Source organism: Cydia strobilella, chromosome 8 (genome assembly GCF_947568885.1).
Source record: "Cydia strobilella chromosome 8, ilCydStro3.1, whole genome shotgun sequence".
NCBI lineage: Eukaryota > Metazoa > Arthropoda > Insecta > Lepidoptera > Tortricidae > Cydia > Cydia strobilella.
The window spans coordinates 11,161,945-11,181,583 of NC_086048.1; the positions used below are offsets into that span (position 1 = coordinate 11,161,945).

At 38.7% G+C, this 19,639-nt stretch overlaps 1 protein-coding gene across 3 annotated transcripts in view; it reads left to right on the top strand.

The window, feature by feature from the left end:
* The first annotated feature begins 343 nt into the window (after positions 1-343).
* Positions 344-19,639, top strand: part of LOC134743627 (nuclear factor NF-kappa-B p100 subunit) — a 53,362-nt gene continuing 34,066 nt past the window's right edge. Inside the window, exons 1-5 of one of the 3 annotated variants that reach the window (XM_063677197.1) lie at positions 344-805; positions 9,884-10,023; positions 12,109-12,257; positions 13,043-13,145; positions 18,269-18,401. In XM_063677197.1, the coding sequence (XP_063533267.1) occupies positions 646-805; positions 9,884-10,023; positions 12,109-12,257; positions 13,043-13,145; positions 18,269-18,401 (685 nt within the window). In that variant the 5' untranslated portion in view covers positions 344-645. The remainder of the gene's footprint in view (positions 806-9,883; positions 10,024-12,108; positions 12,258-13,042; positions 13,146-18,268; positions 18,402-19,639) is intronic. The other 2 variants (XM_063677198.1, XM_063677199.1) reach the window with 2 other exon arrangements.

Consider the following 19,639-nt stretch of genomic DNA (forward strand, 5'->3'; position numbering starts at 1 on the left):
CATTAATCTGGACAATATCACATAATTATATTGATATTAACAATTGCGCCTAAGATCCTTCTTTTATTGATATTCGTTATATAGTTTGTCAAAGGACTGTCTTATTTCAAACATAGACAGAGAGAATCATACTTTCTTTATCTTACACTAGTGCTAGCACCCGAAAGAAAAGGATGAGTATAGTTTTTTTGTTCTTATTTACTGCCGATTTAGTTTGACCAACTATAAAAATACATTACTTAACAATTAATCTGTTGGTTAAAACTTGCGAATTTGTGGTAATTAAGTTGGCAACACCTTGGATTGAATCTGTCAATTCAATAGTGTCAATGTCAGCCAAGCCAGCGAGATTTCTGCAACTGCATTGCATTATTTTTATTTTATTTAGTTTCTTATTTTGATCAGAAGCGGTAGTATGTTACTCAAGGATAACATATTAAATTGTTAATAATGATTCAACGTTTTAATTAACAAGTGCATGATGAGCGAACAATTTTTCGAGCACATTCAAATGATTTTCTTATTGTGAAGTTTTTATTCGGATTTTCCGTATTCTATTTCGCTCTGGCTAGTGTTTGCATTGTATGTAAGAGTGAGAAGTGGACAATCAAGTAAAAATTGCACCGTTTAAGTTCTAAAATCAAAATGTCAACAAGTGAACACGATACTATGAGTGAAGCGGCGTCTTCGCCGCTGTCGTACATGGGGTCCCCGCATCGGTCGCCGTGCCAGCAGGTGCCGCAGTTGGCTAATGTCTTCACAGAACTTACGTGTGCTGAAATCAATGGTTACAATGGGATGAAAGGTAATTAAATAAACAAGGTTGCTATATTTGCTATGGGCCTAGGGAATGCAAAATAACCGATAACCGAAAATCGGTTAAAAACCGAGCAATCTCTACGGTCCTAACTAAAGTGGTTGTACAATACTAACGCTATGGAATATCCAGTTTAGCTAGAACCACTAACTAAATGGCTCAACAATCCCGAAGCGTGAATGTACGTGTACAGTCAGCTGCAGAGTAAACGTACTCCCCCTGCATAGAAGTTTGTATTAATGGCAGGGACCGGACAACCCTTTCCGCGATAAAACCCTTTCAATGGGCGACACTTAAACACGGCTAACACATTGAAAGACTTTCCCTTTTGAACTGCAAGCCCATTCATACCCTTACCTTTGACTAACCCTTACCGAAAAGCTAACCAAAAATAAGGCTAGCTCTTAATAAGGGTTACCCTTATCTTTAAGCGCTTTTTATAAAGGTTTCCCTTTGCGTGAAAGAGACAGGATTAGTATATATCTACGGTAGTGTATGAAAAGGAAAGAAAATACGTGCCTAGTCAAAGAACGCCGCCGTCGCCGCCGACGATCGCTCGAATTCGAAGTAATGTGTGCTTTATGAACAAGGTAGATGACTTAAATTAGCACGCTTATATGCTAAAAGGGAAGCCCTTTATAAGGCTAACCCTTATAAGCAATATGCAAGGTGTTGGTGAGCGGATGATAAGGGTTTTGTAAGGGTATTTGGGCTACCGATTACTCAAATGTGGTAGCTTTATATAAGGGTTTTTAAAACCAAAACAAAGGGTTTCGTCTGGCAAAGGGTATGGTGAGTTAAGCCTTATAAAACCCCGATAAGGGATAGCGGGCCGGTCCCTGATTAATGGTGCTAAGTTACAATAATAGTATTGCTGACTGTATATTGGTGACACTAAATCATTACAGAAAGACATTTAATAATAGTTTATGTGACTGCCACATTATGAAAAGCATTCAAATATGAGTGTAGGTTTATGAAATGAACAAAGTGAGTTCCAGAAAAAAAATCACACGAGTGTTTGTTTGCTAATCATGTATACAGTTACATACACGTCGTTAAGGAGTTAGGAGTCCCAAGGGGGGAATCCCTCTGGGAACTGCTGCAACCGCGCCGGAGCGCGACCGCTACATTTGTGTTGCATTGCAGCAGAGCTGAGGATGCAGGGTGCAGGGCGAAAGGTGAATTTTCTGCGTCGTAAAGAAGTATTGACTCACTAGGGAGGATACCTGAAACAAAATTGAGTATGCCTAACGGCTCCAAGGTGGCAGCCCCACCATAGGGTTTGGGTACAGTGGGCTAATCACTCGCTTACCCGAAAGTCCCGAAACTCACTGATTAAATCAAACGAAACAGAGCAACAACCTGCTGAAAGTCGCGGGAATTCCTTGGATTCGAGCACCACAGGATCGGTCGGCGTGGCGAGCCTTGGGGAAGGCCTATGTCCAGCAGTGGACGTCTATCGGCTGACATGATGATGATGATGATGAAACAGTGCAAAACCGGACTGATCAAAATACGACGACTTTTTGGCATGAAATCATGGATACGAATTGCTTGCTGGAATGTGCGACTGAGCGATGATAGCCGACTATCCCAAGCAGAATGCTAAGGCTCCTCTACATGATGGCCCAGCGCTAGACCAGCGAGATGGCCACGCGATGGTTATAGCTCCTATACATGATCGCCCAGTGCTGAATCAGCGAAATGGCCATGCGATGGTTGAGAGGTCGCACTATGGAATGGGCCACGTAGATGCGTACGCACCATGGCTGGCCCACTACCTTTGTTGTGCGGACGAAAAACCGACACCGTGACCATCCCATCGCCATCCCGCCGCGCCATAAGCCATCTGACACCACTACCCTCTCTACACGCTGGCCCATCAGCATGGCTCACAGATCATGATTGCAGAGGCGTAGGCTATTGGGAAGACTTGGAGCGAACTCAAACACGAAGCTCAAGACCGATCAAGATGGCGGCGCCCAATGGCGGCGCAGGCGCACAGTGGACGCCCTCTGGCCCATCAAACATTAAGCCAAGTAAGTCAAGGAGTTAGGAGTTAAAGAGTTCCGTTCTGATCTTCATCAACGGGGCCACTTCATCAAAGACGCCTTTTGAGTTCAAATGTTTGATTTTTTGATGAAATTATAAAATATAAAATTCGCTATATGCCTAAAAAATTTTAAGTTTTCGATGGATTCCATTATCACACCAAAGATTATGATAATTATGGGACCAATCTGTATGTAATATCTAGTGATGTGCCGCCGTGAAATTACGCACTTACCGTAATTCTCATTAGTGAAAATTACCGTAAATTACCGAGAAATTACGGTAACTTACCCATGAAGTATATTAAATTAAGATTGAATTTTGCTTACAAGTTTTGTAATTTTAAAATATTTAAATGTTTTTAACGTTATTATTATTAAGTGTAGTAATGTTATCTGACACGTGGTTGATTGGTATAATCTATAGTCTTATTTCTCCTTATCTTAGTCCCAGCTATAGACCTGGCTGGCTGGCTGGAGCTATAGAAAGCCCAGATAGCTGGGCTTTCTTGTACGGCGGAGCCAAAGCGCTTTATCCTGGGGTATAGGGGTAAGGTTCTGAGCTTTCAATGCTTTCATCTCCCTCTTGACATTGAACGACCATGTGTCGGGAGGTCTTCGTCTTTCCAGGAATGTTGTGAGGATATTGTATTGCAGGTTTTCGTAACTCAACGACGGACGCCTATTTTTCGTAACAGGGGCGTGGGGGCTAGTCCTGCCACCCCAACCCCTCAAGAGGAAGGGCGACCTGCTGGATCCTGGAAGAGCGACTTCGTGAGTCTTTTATTGATGCCAGGCCTGTCAGCCTCCAGCCTGGTTTAGCCAGTGTGCTGTGTATCGTGGTTTGTACGTTCCAGCAGCAGTGAGCGTACATTGTTAAAAGGCATCGGGAGAATCGATTCCTGGTCAATCGCCTCCGCACCTGATCCTTGCCTGGAAAGCTCGTCCTTACCGTCGGTATCCCAGGATCCACTATGTTCCTCGATCCATTGAAGGGTGAGCTTCTTATTATGACATACAGGTATTCCATATGGAGGTCTCCATTAGTCGTTCATAGCATTTATGTATGAGTTTTAATGTAATATAGGGACATTAAGAGTGCTCTTCTGTCGGATAGTATGTGGATGGAGGATCCTACTACCTTCCTTGCAGGGATGGTAGCCGCCGCATTGCTGATGCCCAAGCACTCAGCTTGGAATACTGAGTTATGAGCTCCTAGCGGAGTGGTAATGAACGTTCAAGTCTTGTGAGATGGTTCCAGAGCCCGACCTACTGTCTTGTTTTGGACCCATCAGTGAAGATTCTGAGCTCACGGGTCCTCCGTGATTGTCCTCATATAATTGTATTTTGTACATTTTGTCGAAGGTATAATTTGTTTATGAATCCGATCCGTGCCTGCTCTGAGCATTGGAAAGTCATCGTAAACCTTTTCCAGGCATATTGTGTGCCGAGCTCCCAGGTTAGACCATATGTGGAGGTCGTTGAGATTTCGCAACCTTGCCGCTGAGGGGGTGGCCTCTTGCTGTATGTGTAGGTGAAGCGGTGGAAGGTTTAGCATGACCTTCATGGCTGCAGTCTGTGCGGACCTCGTGTTTGTAGGGATGTTTAAGACGAATTTAACTGGCAAACTATCATCTCGTTTCATTATGTAGCCAGACCATCTAAGCCTTCTTATAGTTAGTCAGTAATAGGGACCGCTCTCCTGAAAGATCCTCTCATGTGCTCATTGCGCTATCGAAACGAGTAACAGGACATACGAGTAGAAAAGTCGAGCGCTGGGAATGCAGGATCTTGAGGGCGGGCCATCAGGAACCATTTTAATCCGCTAGTACCCAAACTGTACAAAAAATGCAGTTTCCACGTGTTATTTTTTACCTGCAGTAAATGGTACATGCGAACCCAGTTGATAAGCGCTTACCTGTTTACAATATAATAGCCTAACTTAAAATAAACACGAGATGTAAAGTAATAAAATATCTTAAAACACACTTAAGCCAAGCCATTAATGGCTTAGTAAGCCATTGCAAATCTAACTTTACCTTAAACATCAATGCTTGCTTACATATGACTTATTGAAATATTGATGGCCGTTTTTTTATTACACTATTATTATTATTATTTTTGTATTATTTTAAAACACTTATAGTGATAAAGAATAATTTTATTCATTATGAGATGGATTTTATACAATTAGGCTGGCTGAAATAATAAAGAACTCACTTTATTTTTCGTTAGGCAAGCTGGCACCTACTTTCATTAAAAACACTTTAAATCGCACATCGAATGAAACTTATTAAAATAATTTAATATTATGGTGCATTTCATCTCTAACATCTAATTATATCATTGATTAAAGTAAAAATTTCTCTTAGAAAAATTACGCGAGAACATTCGCGGGGAAGATTCCTGGTAATTTACGGCGGTAATTTACGGTAATTTTGGTAATAAACTAGTTCCTGTAGACAGATTTTTTTGCAAATTTCAGTACAGATTGTATTACCTAAATAAAAATCAATTCTGTAAAAAAAAGTTTAAAAAAATGAAAACTTAGACAACTTTCTCGATAATTACCCGTACGGAGAACGTTACCGCGTAATTTACCCGACGATTCTCTTTGTTCTCGTAATTTACGGTAACGGCACATCACTAGTAATATCTCTGGTTGGTGTTGCGTCCATAGGCTACGGTACTGATTACCATCAGGCGGGCCGTATGCTTGTTTGCCACCGACGTGGTATTAAAAAAATCTAATTAAAATCTTTCCAAAATCGGTTTAGGTATTAGTATATAATCTGTGGGTTTTTAATCTCAAGCTTTGACAACCCTTTTTCCTGTCTCCTGTCTCTTTCTAGAACCAGGTTACCACATAATGTACAGTTACCTACCTTAAATGAGATCGTAAATTATTGATTTGATACCTAGATTTAAAGAAAAGTTTGATTTTCGATGAAAAATTAAAAATTCGAAACCGCAGTTTTTAACCGAAACCGACCCCGGTTTTACATCGGTTAAAAACCGACGGTTAAACTCGAAACTCGGTTTTTTCATTACTCGGTTCCATTCCCTATATGGGCCCTATGGCAAACAGAACAATGTTAACCATAATATTATGATTGCGCTTTAAATTACGATTTGAAACAACACATGTACCTAAATGGAACTCTTCATTACAAAGAGGGATTAATGTTGTTAACACCTTAAGATATTACAGAGAAATGATGTTAGCATTATAAGGTCTGCTAAAGATATGTTCACTCAGGGCGAGTTACCAGAATAGAAGCTGGATTCAGATTTAACAACTTGTTATAATTTTGAACTGGTTTTGATACAACCTTGAGGATTGTACTAATGTGAAAGTGCCGCCATATGGATCTTCGATCTTCTCCTGAATAAGTATATTTTCAAACGATACTAACTATAATATATTACATTATTCAAAATATAACCTTTCTTGGCCTTTTTCTTTTCTTACCCACTTTAGGTATCTCAGAATGGTAAACAGCTTTGTTAAAATATGGAAATAATAAGTTTATTATACTATAAGTCACTTAGGCCCACTTGCACCATTTCACAAACCTGGGTTAACCAGTTAAACCTAGAGTTACCATGGTTACCAGTACCATTTGACACTGGGTTAACAGTTTAACCGGTTAACCCCGGGTTAGTGTGATGGTGCAAGTGGCGCTTAAAGAGCCAATGAATCTTGAACTTTCATTTTTGGTTTGGTCTGTCTAAATGGTCATGGTTGTGGACACCAGAGGAGCTGCAATTGTACCTCGCGAGAACAACTTGTGTCACATGAGCCGTGGTTTGGTGTACTATGACATCTCCTCAAACCCTAGTACAAAATTACCTCCACTGAAATCTAAACCATTAATTAAATAGTACAGTTCCTTTTGTTTTGTTTTATTTGATAAAAAAAAAGAAATTAAATTCTATTTTCTGATACTATTGATTGGCAATCAAATTTGGCCAATTTTTCTTGTATGGTGGGCTGCTAGAGGTTAATGTTGACCTCATGTCTCACTCACATCTTTCTTTGACATTATTTCTGCAGTAGATAATTAGATATACTTATATAGTTGTGCCATTCCCATAGTAAATTGAGAACATTCTCAAGAACACAACTACTATATCAGTATATCTAATATATCTGGGGAATATTCTCTGGCGAGAATGTTTCCCATACAAACGGGAAAATGTTCTCGAGAACGGCACAACTAGTATTATACTCATAATAGCAATACTGCTATGATCTTTAAAGATATTTACATGTTAAAATCCTTTGGTTTGCGGGTGTGTTTAGCTAAAAATAGGCCTTTGTGCAGTTTATAGGTAGATTACAAATGTGTTATACCTACTCAGGACTACGTAGCTACCTACTTTGTTGCATGCTATTGCCAGCCAACTAAGTATACATTACTACCAGAGATGGGCAAAATGTAATCGACTAACGATTGACGATTAAGATTACAAGAATTAGTTGCGACTGACGATTGAAAACGACGATTGATCAATCTTAGTTGTAAAGAGTGCAACTAATTTAGTTGCAACTAAATTAGTTGCCGATTGATTTCGGACAACTAAATTTTGTAATCGACTAATTAGTTAGACTATTTTCTCGCGACTAATGTTAGAAGCAAATTGAATAGAATACCTCGGTATGGCTATGTTGACAGACTGATTAGGACATCTTAACGGATGTTTAAAAATAAAATAGTCATGTATTACTTACGATATTTTGACCGTTTCTAAGGAGTGAGATCTGTTCTCACTATTATTTTGCTACTAAAGTAGTGCATCTGTCTGAAATTGGATTAAATTTCTCTTATCTAAGGGTAAATAAGAACTGGGTACTTTGTGCATTAGTAAAATAACACTTAAAAAAACACAATTATATAAATCAAACTTTGTATATTAAATATAAAAGCAACCATGATATGTATTTAGTTAAACTATATGAGGTTAGTCTTGCAATCGTAAAAATAATAATTAAAAGCAAAAATTATCAACAAATCAACGTTGTTTATACAATAACATGTTCATATGTGATAAGATAAAACATTAAAAAACACAGTTATAATAAATCAAACTTTGTAGGTATGAAACATTCAAAGCAAAAAATATCAAAAAAATCAACGCTGTTTATACAGTAAGATGTTTATATGTGATAAGATAAAACATTAAAAAACACAGTTATAATAAATCAAACTTTGTATATGAAACAAGCGGCTGATCGACCAATTCGCTACCGGTCCAATATATTGGCAATAGCGGTAATAAATAAAATATGTATGTTGATTGATATATTTGAATGTAGAATGACGCAAGGAAAATGTACCATAGTTAACGCTGAGAGTTCTTTACAAAGAGGTTTAAATATTTTTAATGACCACACGTTGAAAACAAAATAGACCGCGTAGATAATAAACAACATGCAGATGTGTCATTCAATAGAACGTGTTATTTTTAGAAGATGCGTCGGCACTTGCACCAAAATGCAACAAACAACTTCCAGGCCAGGTAAGTAGGATTATCCCATTGTTTTGTCACCGCGTGACACTAAAAAGAGTTTTACTATTGTCAGAGACAGCAAAATATTGATAGTTTCTATGTCTAAGATTTACTCAGTATCGTATAATTCAAAGTATTAATAATGCACCAACCTACTTTATTGTTTGCCATTTGTAAACAATGCAGTTTTTCGCTATTTGTCGTTATTACCAATATATCGTTATAATAATATTATGGCATTATTTGCATTGTCATTCAAGCATTTCAAATTAAACGTGTATACATAATTTTAGCTCAATCGGATGAAGATATCTGCTTCAAAATAAGTCGCAAAATTCTACCCAAACTAACATAGTTACAACATACGAGTACCTCCGTATGTTACATACATACGTACTTGTAGTTACATATTGCAAGATAAAAAATGCAAAAACGGGCGACTACGTAGTTTTAATATAGATTTAATCGTGAAATTTAGTCGATTGAAACTAAAACTAATTTAGTTGTTAGTCGAACATTCTCACAACTAATTTAATCGCAACTAAATTAATCGCGATTAAAAAATGACGATTGATATTTTTAATCGATTGATTAGTTAACTAAAAGATTAATCGATTAATGCCCATCTCTGATTACTACATAGTATAAAACAAAGTCGCTTTCTGCTGTCTGTCCATCTGTCCCTATGTATGCCTAGATCTTAAAAACTACGCAATGGATTTTGATGCGGTTTTTTTTAATAGATAGTGATTCAAAAGGAAGGTTTATATGTATAGTTTGTAAAGGTTTTGTTTAAATTAGTTGAACTACCCGTGCGAAGCCGGGGCGGGTCACTAGTTTTGGCTAAAAATTATACAATTGATGGTAACTATGTATAACCTGCAGAATTACAGACTACAATTCCGAGAATCAAAGCAATAAAACTGATAAGATGGCTTCTACATAACATAAAGGATATCACTAGCTGTACAGAGTTACAGCCATCCATGGCACTTATCAGTATTGAACATGTTGCCTTTTATTTAAGAAAAACCTATCTTTTTGAAAGTGGGTTCACAATATATAGAGTTTTAAGAGTTTGTTACACATACGTCCTTTTTGATATGCCATGGCTTAAACTAATTGATTGAATCTATGTGCCTCTGTAAGCGTTGCCTCAAGGCTAAGGGCTTGTGCACAAATCACGCGAGGTTTTTTCGACGCCACAATGGGGTTGTCCGGTCGAAATAATTAGCAGATGGCGCCAGCATAGCTTGCCCTGTCAATCCCTAGAATTGTGTCAAATTCTTGTTTTTTTAATGCCCTGGATGCCAGCGCTTTAAGCCAAATCACATAGAAAACGGGGCAAGCTATGATGGCGCCATCTCTTCAAACCTTTGACAGTTGCCAACCCCATTGACAACAGCCGACAACGTACCAGTTCAAAATCAACCTTCATGCATTTCAATAAGGTTTATTATGGCGTGTGTAAAGGTTTATAAAATCTATTTACCTACAGACAGGCCGTTCCTGCGCATAGTGGAGCAGCCGCAGGACCACTTCCGGTTCCGGTACAGGAGTGAGATGGTCGGCACGCACGGGTGTCTGCTCGGCAAAACTAGCACCACCAGTAAAGTCAAGACGCATCCTATGGTCGAGGTATGAAATAGGTTAACTATAGTTTATGCCCACGACTTCGTCTGCATAGAATCATGATAACTTTGACTCCATGACGAGAAGCTTAAAAACGTGAGTAAGTAAGCTTAACTAAGCACACTGTCGAGTGCCGCCGGATTTCAGTAAGTCCGGAACGACGAATTTGCATGCGGCGACGACGGCACGACGGTGCGGTTTGGTTTGCTCCGTATCTTCGTCCGGAGTTTCGATGCCTGCGATGTGCGACGAATCGCGCCTATGCGGTCGGTGTGGCAACCCTGCGGCTCGCACCGCATCTCCGTCCGAAAACGCGATCCGTCGTGCGATTTGCACCTTCGCACGGAGAGGCGGAGCCAGTGTCTTATACCATGCGGTTTTTGCATACAAATCAAGATTCTACAGTAGAACCGCTCTGGTCCGCACCGGACGGCGCTCCGAAGTGCGGAGCAGTCTGATAATGATAACCGCCTATGGCTAGTAAAGTTTACGGCAGTGGTTGAAGGACGCGGGCTGCACTGGACAGGTCGCTGTGAAGATTCTTCAGGGGCTATAAGTCCACCAGTGGTGTATTCCCATTTGTCCCGCCGGGCACAGATGGGAATAGGTGTTTTTATATAAATCATTCTCAGTTGTCAAGTGGGGCGGGGACAAATGGGAATACACCCCACCAGTGATCATCTTTTGTGAAATAATGATGATGAACAATTAAATTATGTATTTAAATTTAAAAGTGGAAAAATTACTGCCTTGGGTGACCTTGGCTGCTTGGAACTTCGGTGGCCGTTTAAGGAGTGTAACGCTCTTAGGGTAGATGTCGCTAGGGTCCCCTAGACCCATATAGTGGGAGTGGGAAGATTTGCTGACTATGGATGAGGTCGTGGTGGCTCAGTTGGCAGAGCGCTGGAGTATTTTTTCACTTTTAAGCTTCAAAGCTTAATAGCATCGTTCACAGACGTTTCTGCTTATTAAAAATTAATTTAAATTATGTATTTATTTGTATTTACTGTAATTCCAACTATAGTATTTTTTACTGTAAATGTTGCTTATCAGAACGTGTTCCCATTTTGTACAAAGCACAATGACAATAACAACGCACATTTTATTTTTCAACTCTTCGGTAAGCGTGTTTACAAATAACCATTATTATATATAAAATAGTAACCTATATTTAGAATGCTATCACATAAAGACACTACAGAGCTATTCTTAAATTCTCAGAAACCGTGTTTTGAACGCCCCGCTACTGTAAATAAAATGAGAAGTATATGTACTGGTTACGTAAGGCGTCCTTGTTACATCGACTTTTGTTGCTCAAGTTTTTTTTGCGCCTGGCCCTTGTCTTGTGAGTATTATGATGCTACATATTAATATTGGACGGGCGTAAATAATATCTCAGGAAGTATTTGTCAAGTGAGCGAAATATGAATTAGCTTTCTTATAGTCATATCTACACACGCGCTTACTATTTTATCCACCTCTCTAACCACTCCTACAACCAACTCCTATACTCTAACCACCACAGCTCGTCCATGAAACCTAGCAAGGTCTTCAGGTTGCTAGCTGCCTCCTTCAGTGTGCACGGATTCCCTAGGTATTTGCTCCTATTGTATACTTCTACCTACCTGTTTACAGTCTAGGAGAATATGTTTTGTTGTTTCTTCTTCTTCCATCATGCACGCTCTGCACATGGGGCTGTCAGGGGTTTGCAATTATTTTATATTTTTTTTTTTTTGGTTTTATAGGTATATCACAAATAGTGTAAATTTTCATATATCTTTTACCAATAATTGTATATTTACATTTATGATTTACCCTATATATTGTCTAACACTGATTTAGCAGTGAAAATCGATGTTTTAATTTTATTTATTATTTTTCCCGGAATCAGTAAACAATTATGTGACACACATATTAATTACAGGCAAAAGGAAAAAATCATGCATTTAATGGTTAATAATTGGCTTTCTAATTGTCTTAGTATTATTGACGCTACGGTGAAACATATACATACATAAATTGATATTATTCCTTTGCATATAGCTATCGTAGAGGAATAACAAGGCCTAACTACATGTTTTCATCCTGTAGTTGGTGAATTGGAACAAACAAGCACTGATCCGCTGCAGACTCGCGCAGCACCTCAAGCCCGACGAGCATCCGCACCAGCTGCTCGAGGACGAGCAGGAAGACAAAGACGTCAGCGCGGAGGTGCCGGAGCGCGGCAGCTATCGGGTCGGGTACGTACATGTTCCTGGTGAACTACAAGCGAACATGGGGACGCTGCAGACTCGTGCTCGAGCCATCCGCACCAGCTCGAGGACGAGCAGGACGACAGAGACGTCAGCGCGGAGGTGCCGGAGCGCGGCAGCTATCGGGTCGGGTACGTACATGTTCCTGGTGAACTACAAGCGAGCATGGGGACGCTGCAGGCTCGTGCTCGAGCCATCCGCACCTGCTCGAGGACGAGCAGGAAGACAGAGACGTCAGCGTGGAGGTGCCGGAGCGCGGCAGCTTTCGGGTCGGGTACGTACATGTTCCTGGTGAACTACAAGCGAGCATGGGGACGCTGCAGGGTCGTGCTCGATCCATCCGCACCAGCTCGAGGACAAGCAGGAAGACAGAGACGTCAGCGCGGAGGAGCGCGGCAGCTACCGGGTCGGGTACGTACACCCCTGCCGCAGAATTTGCATAGCCACTTTATGAGTACATATGATACATAATGTGTCTATGCAATTTTGGAGCTCGCTGTACGTTAAAAATACCATTAGGTACATGAATTGTGGGCTTAGTAGTACACAGTTAGGTAATGTCGTTAGGCCGGAACTTTAACTAGCGGCATTACTAGAAGGTATACGTTATAGTGATAGGAAATTCAATCCAAAGTTGTAATCCCCTTAATTTTAGAATGGTAGACTTTAGACTACACTTAGTTATAACTTTGTCACTAGGAGTTTTTGACAAAATCACTGCATATGATTTCCCCTAGAATTAGTTGTCACCTTCCTGTTCGTATTGTTGACAGTTTTGCTGGCATGGGTATCATACACACGGCTAAGAAAGATGTGCCTACTCTCCTGTTCAAGAAATACAAGGAGAGGCAAGGAAAACTTATCGACAACAGAGAAGTGAGTAGTCTTATACGATGTAATGTACATTCCATTGTTTGTAACAGTTAGTAGATAAATAACTGCTGCCTAATTGCCTATATTAAACGCTTAGTATAGGTTGAATAGGTATTTGTCATAATTTTTATGGTAGCCAATTATTCATATATTTTTATGACTGATATTAGGACATTTTTCATTTCTAAAGATTAATTATCCGACATAGAAAATGACAATAACCCGTATCATGCCTTTCATCTTACGTCCCGCTAGGGTTTTTACTTTCAAGTCCATTGAAGTGAGCAATTGTCTGTTTTAACCAAATGAAACAAAATTACTGATAATAATTACATTTTATACGAACAATTTAAAAAAGTAATATAATCCGCAAACATTGTTGTTTTTTTATAACATTTAAAACCTTCGCGCTTTGATCATATATTAAATCACATTTATAGCGGCACATTTATAGAGCACATAGCGGCAGTTAAGTCGCCAAGTACACAAATCCGCGATCGCCGAACATCTGTGGCAAGGCGCAAATCACTGGATTGAGCTTCAAAAACCAAAAGTTATCTCCACTGAACGCCATTATTATCCTCGAGTTGTGCGAGGGGCGATTGAAATCAAGAAACACCCCAAAAAAAATTATAGGGAAGATGGATTTAACTTACCGGCAACTTGGGGACCAGTGATCCAGAAGTTAAAGCCCCTTGGCTTATATATCTTATATATCTTCGGATGTGTGCGTGGATGTTGTGAGTGTTGCGTGTCGGACTATTGACAATAATTAACATTTATGTGTAGTAGGTGGCTTGAAAATGTGTTGTCTACCCCAAACTTTTTCACACACTTTTCGTCGGGTAGTCACACAAATCTCTTTGACATTTTGCTGGGACGTCAGTTAGCCGCGATCACGACCAGTGAAACCTGTGTCAAAACGTCGGTAAATAAAGGTAACAATATAAATTCGCGATAGACCCCATTATAAATGTGATTTAATAATTGTTGTTTTTTAATATGATCAGTAGGCCGAGCACATGATTGGCGCGACAGTATCTCGCCGCGAGATAGACTACCCGTCTTTTACTAACTGTATGAATTAAACAGGGGCGGGTAGTCTATGTCGCGGCGAGATACTCTCGCGCCAATCATGTGCTAGCCCGGCTGGAATCTGGATGAATACATGGCTTAATGTATGGCTATTCAGTAATGTATTCTTAATGAAAACTCTCTTCTTTTGCAAAGGTCACTTCTACTAATTAAACTATTACTTTACTGTTTATACTTGGATCAATAAACATTTTACGCCTCTCCTAGCAATACCGAGAACAAACTCGTAACATTATCATAATAGCGTCGCGGTAGTTAGATATCGACATTAGGTGTACATTGCATACGTATTGCTGCCAAAAATATCTGTTGTCCTAGAATAGGTATCGCAAACGATGCTTATTGTAGTAACTGTCTTATTTTTGTAAGACTTTTATTTATTTATTAATTCTCGTAAGACTAACCAAACAACATTTTTGATACGGGAATTTCAAAATTAGTTGTATAGTAAATTGGTATTTTTTATTTACTTATGTAACAAATGCTAGGTACTCGTACTACTCTGATGTGTGTTGCACTAGGATGTTCGAAATCTGCAAGGAATGAGTTATGAATATTCGAATTCGCCTTTATTCCATGAGTACACAAAGTCCTTACCCGCGCAAGCCCAAGTTGTCTTACCCGCGACACTATCGAGACGTAGGTACTTTCTACAGGATCAAACAAATTCTAATTGTTTTCGTGACTTACTTACTCGTAGCGACCGTATCGCCAATTTTGTAAAGAAGTGGCGATATTATTGGTGTACTCTGAAATGTTGCTCTTTTGAATGCATAAGTTGAAGTTGATATTATTTATACACTAAATGTTATAAGGCGTTCGTGTTTTAAGTTTATTGTAGCCATTGTAGGTTAGAACACGGCACAAAGGTACGCTGTAACTGAACGACTTATTGTACATATAAGACCTAAAAGGTATACATATTTTGTTAAAGAACTGTATAGCTAATGTTAGCCACACACGTAACAATATACTTGCGCAAGTTTAGACTTGCGCAAACACGGGTTATTTCGAAGTGACTACAGACGGCTCCAGTATACTTGTGCAAACATCATTTCTGTCGAAGTGAGCGTGTGTTGTTTTGTGCGATGGATGACGTTAACAAGTTGTAGTACCATAATTTGGGTACATATACATCATTGGTACCTGCTCCAGAGCGTGTAGATTCTTCTACCTTTTTCTTTTCGTTGCGGTAATTCGTACGGAAGCCATTCAACTTTTTTACAATCACATCACGGTTTGCGTGTGGTTCTAATTGTTGGTAAAGTTGAACTAATATATTATAGGCAACAGTTTTCTTATCCCTATTGTGATATTTTTACTTGTTATTAGCCAAAGACATGGCTCATTTCTATAAATATTTATAAATTCTTCCAAAATCTCTCGAGTTCCATGCTTCTCAATTGTCTCACTCATTTTGGCGGGAAAAACGATAGCGGAACGTGCGTACGTGTACTTGGCTAGTACGCTTATAGCTGTCGGTATATACCTGTTAATATCTGGCAGACCAGTTTTGCTCGGAAAACATATACAAACTGAAAAATGGGCGTTTTCCCAGAGATAAGACCTAACTAGATCGATTTTTCGTCCTGAAAACCCCCATATATAGCAAATTTCATTGAAAACGTTAGAGCCGTTTCCGAGATACCCGAAATATACATACATACATATATATATATATATATATATATATATATATATATATACTAGCGACCCGCCCCGGCTTCGCATGGGTAGTTCAACTAATTTACACAAAACCTTTACAGATTATACATATATACCTTCCTCTTCTTGAATCACTCTATCTATTTAAAAAAACGCATCAAAATCCGTTGTGTAGTTTTAAAGATCTAAGCACACATAGGGACAGACATACAGACAGCGGAAAGTGACTTTGTTTTATACTATGTAGTTTTGAAGAAGAATTGCTCTTTCAAAGATATATTTTTGCTTTAATAAAAAAATAATCTAACATTTTATTTTTAATTATTAATAAATTATTCTACATCTACATGCTATATTGTAGTGGACGGACACGTCGGCTAAAACTTGTACGAACGCGGCCACACACGTTTCGGTAAACTTGTGCAAACGAAAACTTGCACAAGTTCGGAATCAAAAATCACACTAGTCTCCAAAACTTGTACAAGTCCAGAATTTGCGCAAGTATCTTCCAACACACGTAACAGTATACTTGTGCAAGTCCAAACTTGCGCATGTATATTGTTACGTGTGTGGCTACCATAAGAGTGGGCGTGCTTTATCTGCCATTTAGGTACTCATACGTGACCACAGTTCGAACTTCACAGAACTTATTTAATGTTGAAGCCTTGAAGCCTACGTCGGGTTAACGTTACTTACTCCTATTGTTTGGTTTACATAGGTACATATTTAGTTCTTGAAGTAATTCGAGCAGCTAATATAATTAACTAACTAAGCCCACTGAGTTACCAAGTAAAATTGTTACTAGTAACTCGGCGAGTGTGTTACTTGAACGCGAGTGACGACGTTGATGCATTGACTTATTCTTACGTACTCTACTTTTGAAAACATTATGCGGATAAAGTGCAAGTTTCACAATTTGAACGAGTCTAAAAGTGCACTTTTGGAACAGTCAAGGTATGGTTTTAGTATTTTTTTGTTACTTAAATGCCCGGCATCGTATTGAACAGTGTACTTTCTCTATACCTACTGTTTTGTTTTTCGAAATCGGATGATAGATGAAAGTTCTAGACATAGAATAAAAACCGAACAAAATGAACACAATTTAATGTCAAACAGTTAAACCCCAGAATAAAGGTAACTATACTACTAAGCTATTACATTTTATGTTCTATTTAATAGCTTCACTTTTTGGCTGATTAAACTTGTTGTTACCACTTGAATAGTAAATTCTTTATTTCAACATACACAAATGCTCGTTTGTTCTGCCTTCAAATAACAATTTGTCGCCAAGTGTTATATTTATTGCTCACCCACTTCAGTTCAGGTTTAGTTTATTCAGTTCACTGAAGTGGTTTTGATAAGTTTTTTGTTTCTGTACCGGTTATGTTTACGTTATTTATATTCTTTTGTATAATTAATTATATATTTCATAAAAAGGTTAGCTCAGTCCAAAACGTATATTATGAATTTATGACTAATACCTACGATTTTAGGTATGGTAAAATATGCTTTCATTTACTTACATAAATGTAACTTACAAAAATTACAAAGCTGAGCGTTTAGTACGATAATATTAATGTTGCAGGCAAATTCATTTCTTAACCATCTGTTTGACTGTCACCAGGCTGTATCTCATGAACCGTGATAGCTAGACAGTTGAAATTTTCACAGATGATGTATTGCTGTTGCCGCTATAACAAAGAATACTATAAACAGAATAAAATAAATATTTAAGTGGGGCTCCCATACAACAAACGTGATTTGTTTGCCGTTTTTTGCGTAATGGTACGGAACCCTTCGTGCGCGAGTCCGACTCGCACTTGCCCGGTTTTTATATTTCTATATTTTCTATCCGATTTATTAAATAGAACTTGTGTTCAAGAATAACTGCTATCTATGTTTTTCTAATAATTATTTGGTGCTTTATTTCAAGCATGGTGTGAAATAATTTATTTTAAATACAGTCAAATACCCTAATTTTGGAATGAATGAGAGAAGATTTTCATGAAACAGACATAAACTTAATATTATGTTATTGATAAATATATCTCTTTACCTATTATTTATACTTTAGGAATCTTAACTTCCTGTGCCTTGATACCTACGAATTTATCACAATTTAGAGCCATTGGGAACCATGACCACAACCTTGCTTCCCTCAGTTAGTTATAAACATTGACGCGCGGCGGTTGGACGGGCCGAATAAGTCCCTAAATTTAAAAAGTTACAAAATTTGAGTGACGCGTGCGCACTGGCCATATAATCCCAAAATTAAAAAGTGAAAGTAAAAAGTTATGCAGGGAGCTGATGGGGTGTTCTATTTTACGGCACTTCACAACCGCGTCAAAAGTAAGTTTTTTTTCTAGCTCATGAGCTTCTGCGAGACGGAGGCTCGAGGTATCAACCTAAACATCGTGAGGCTGAGGTTTAGCGCGCACGATATCGACACCGACCGGGAGATCTGCGCTCCGGTATTCTCCGAGCCTATACATAACATGAGTGAGTTTTTATTCTTTATGCTAAGATCTGATTTGTTTTTTTTTTTATTAAGAATAAAATTTTAAGCTGAGCACGTAGGTACATATAAATTATTCGGACTAATATTTATGTAATATTAATTTGTTTCTTCTAATCGACAATGTTTTGATTCCACATAAGAAAATGATTTTCACAGGGTTTTATTTAACCTGCAGTGTTCGCATGTATGTACCTAGCTAGTACAATGACTTGAAAAATCGAGCCGATCTTATAATTATAACAAAGATGGAAGGTGGTCGTAGGAAGTCTGTAAAACAACAAAGCAACAGCAACCCCACTGAGCTTAGGGTCATTAGAATTATTAAAATCTTCTCAGTGTAATGTATGAATAGTTAATGACTAGGTGAGAGTTTATTAACACTCTCAGCGCCATATAGAAAAAAATAACCTACAGCAGGCTACAATATTTTTAAAGACTACGCTCACGCCACATAAGCTGCCAGCGGTCTACTAAAGTTCCAGTGCCGCAGGCTTGATTGAACTGCCTTTCCCGGCAGGCCATGTAGGCTGCGGGGGCTGAGTTAGTTAAAACTGCATACAAAATGCCGGACCTGAGCGTTCTAGTTAAGATGATAATAATATTTCGGGAATAGAAAATACCTTTCAATCCGTTCCCTTAGTTTTTATTTTTATTATTTTTCTTGTAGTCGCAGCCGATAGACACTGGTTTGCTGTGTGGCACCTAGGTAAGGCGAAGAAGACAATAATCAATTACGTACAATATAAATCCAAGTCAAACACTCTCTTTTACGAGAATGACGGTTATTCGCGTTTGATTTTGGCTTGCTGGTAAAGTTATAAAAAAAACCGGCCAAGTGCGAGTCGGACTCGCGCACGAAGGGTTCCATACCATTACGGAAAAAAACAGCAAAAAAATCACGTTTGTTGTATGGGAGCCCTATTTAAATATTTTTATTATTCTGTTTTTAGTATTTGTATTTAGTATTTATAGCGGCAACAGAAATACATCATCTGTGAAAATTTCAACTGTCTAGCTATCACGGTTCATGAGATACAGCCTGGTGACAGACAGACAGACAGCGCAGTCTTAGTAATAGTACGGAACCCTAAAAAACTAACTAGCCTGCTACATTTGAATCTATCTGTGGCTGCCAGCGGTTAGTTAGTTACTAAATAAATATCCATAGCAGCCTGCTGGGCTCGAGTTTTTCGAGGGCGTTCGGCAACTCACATGGCCT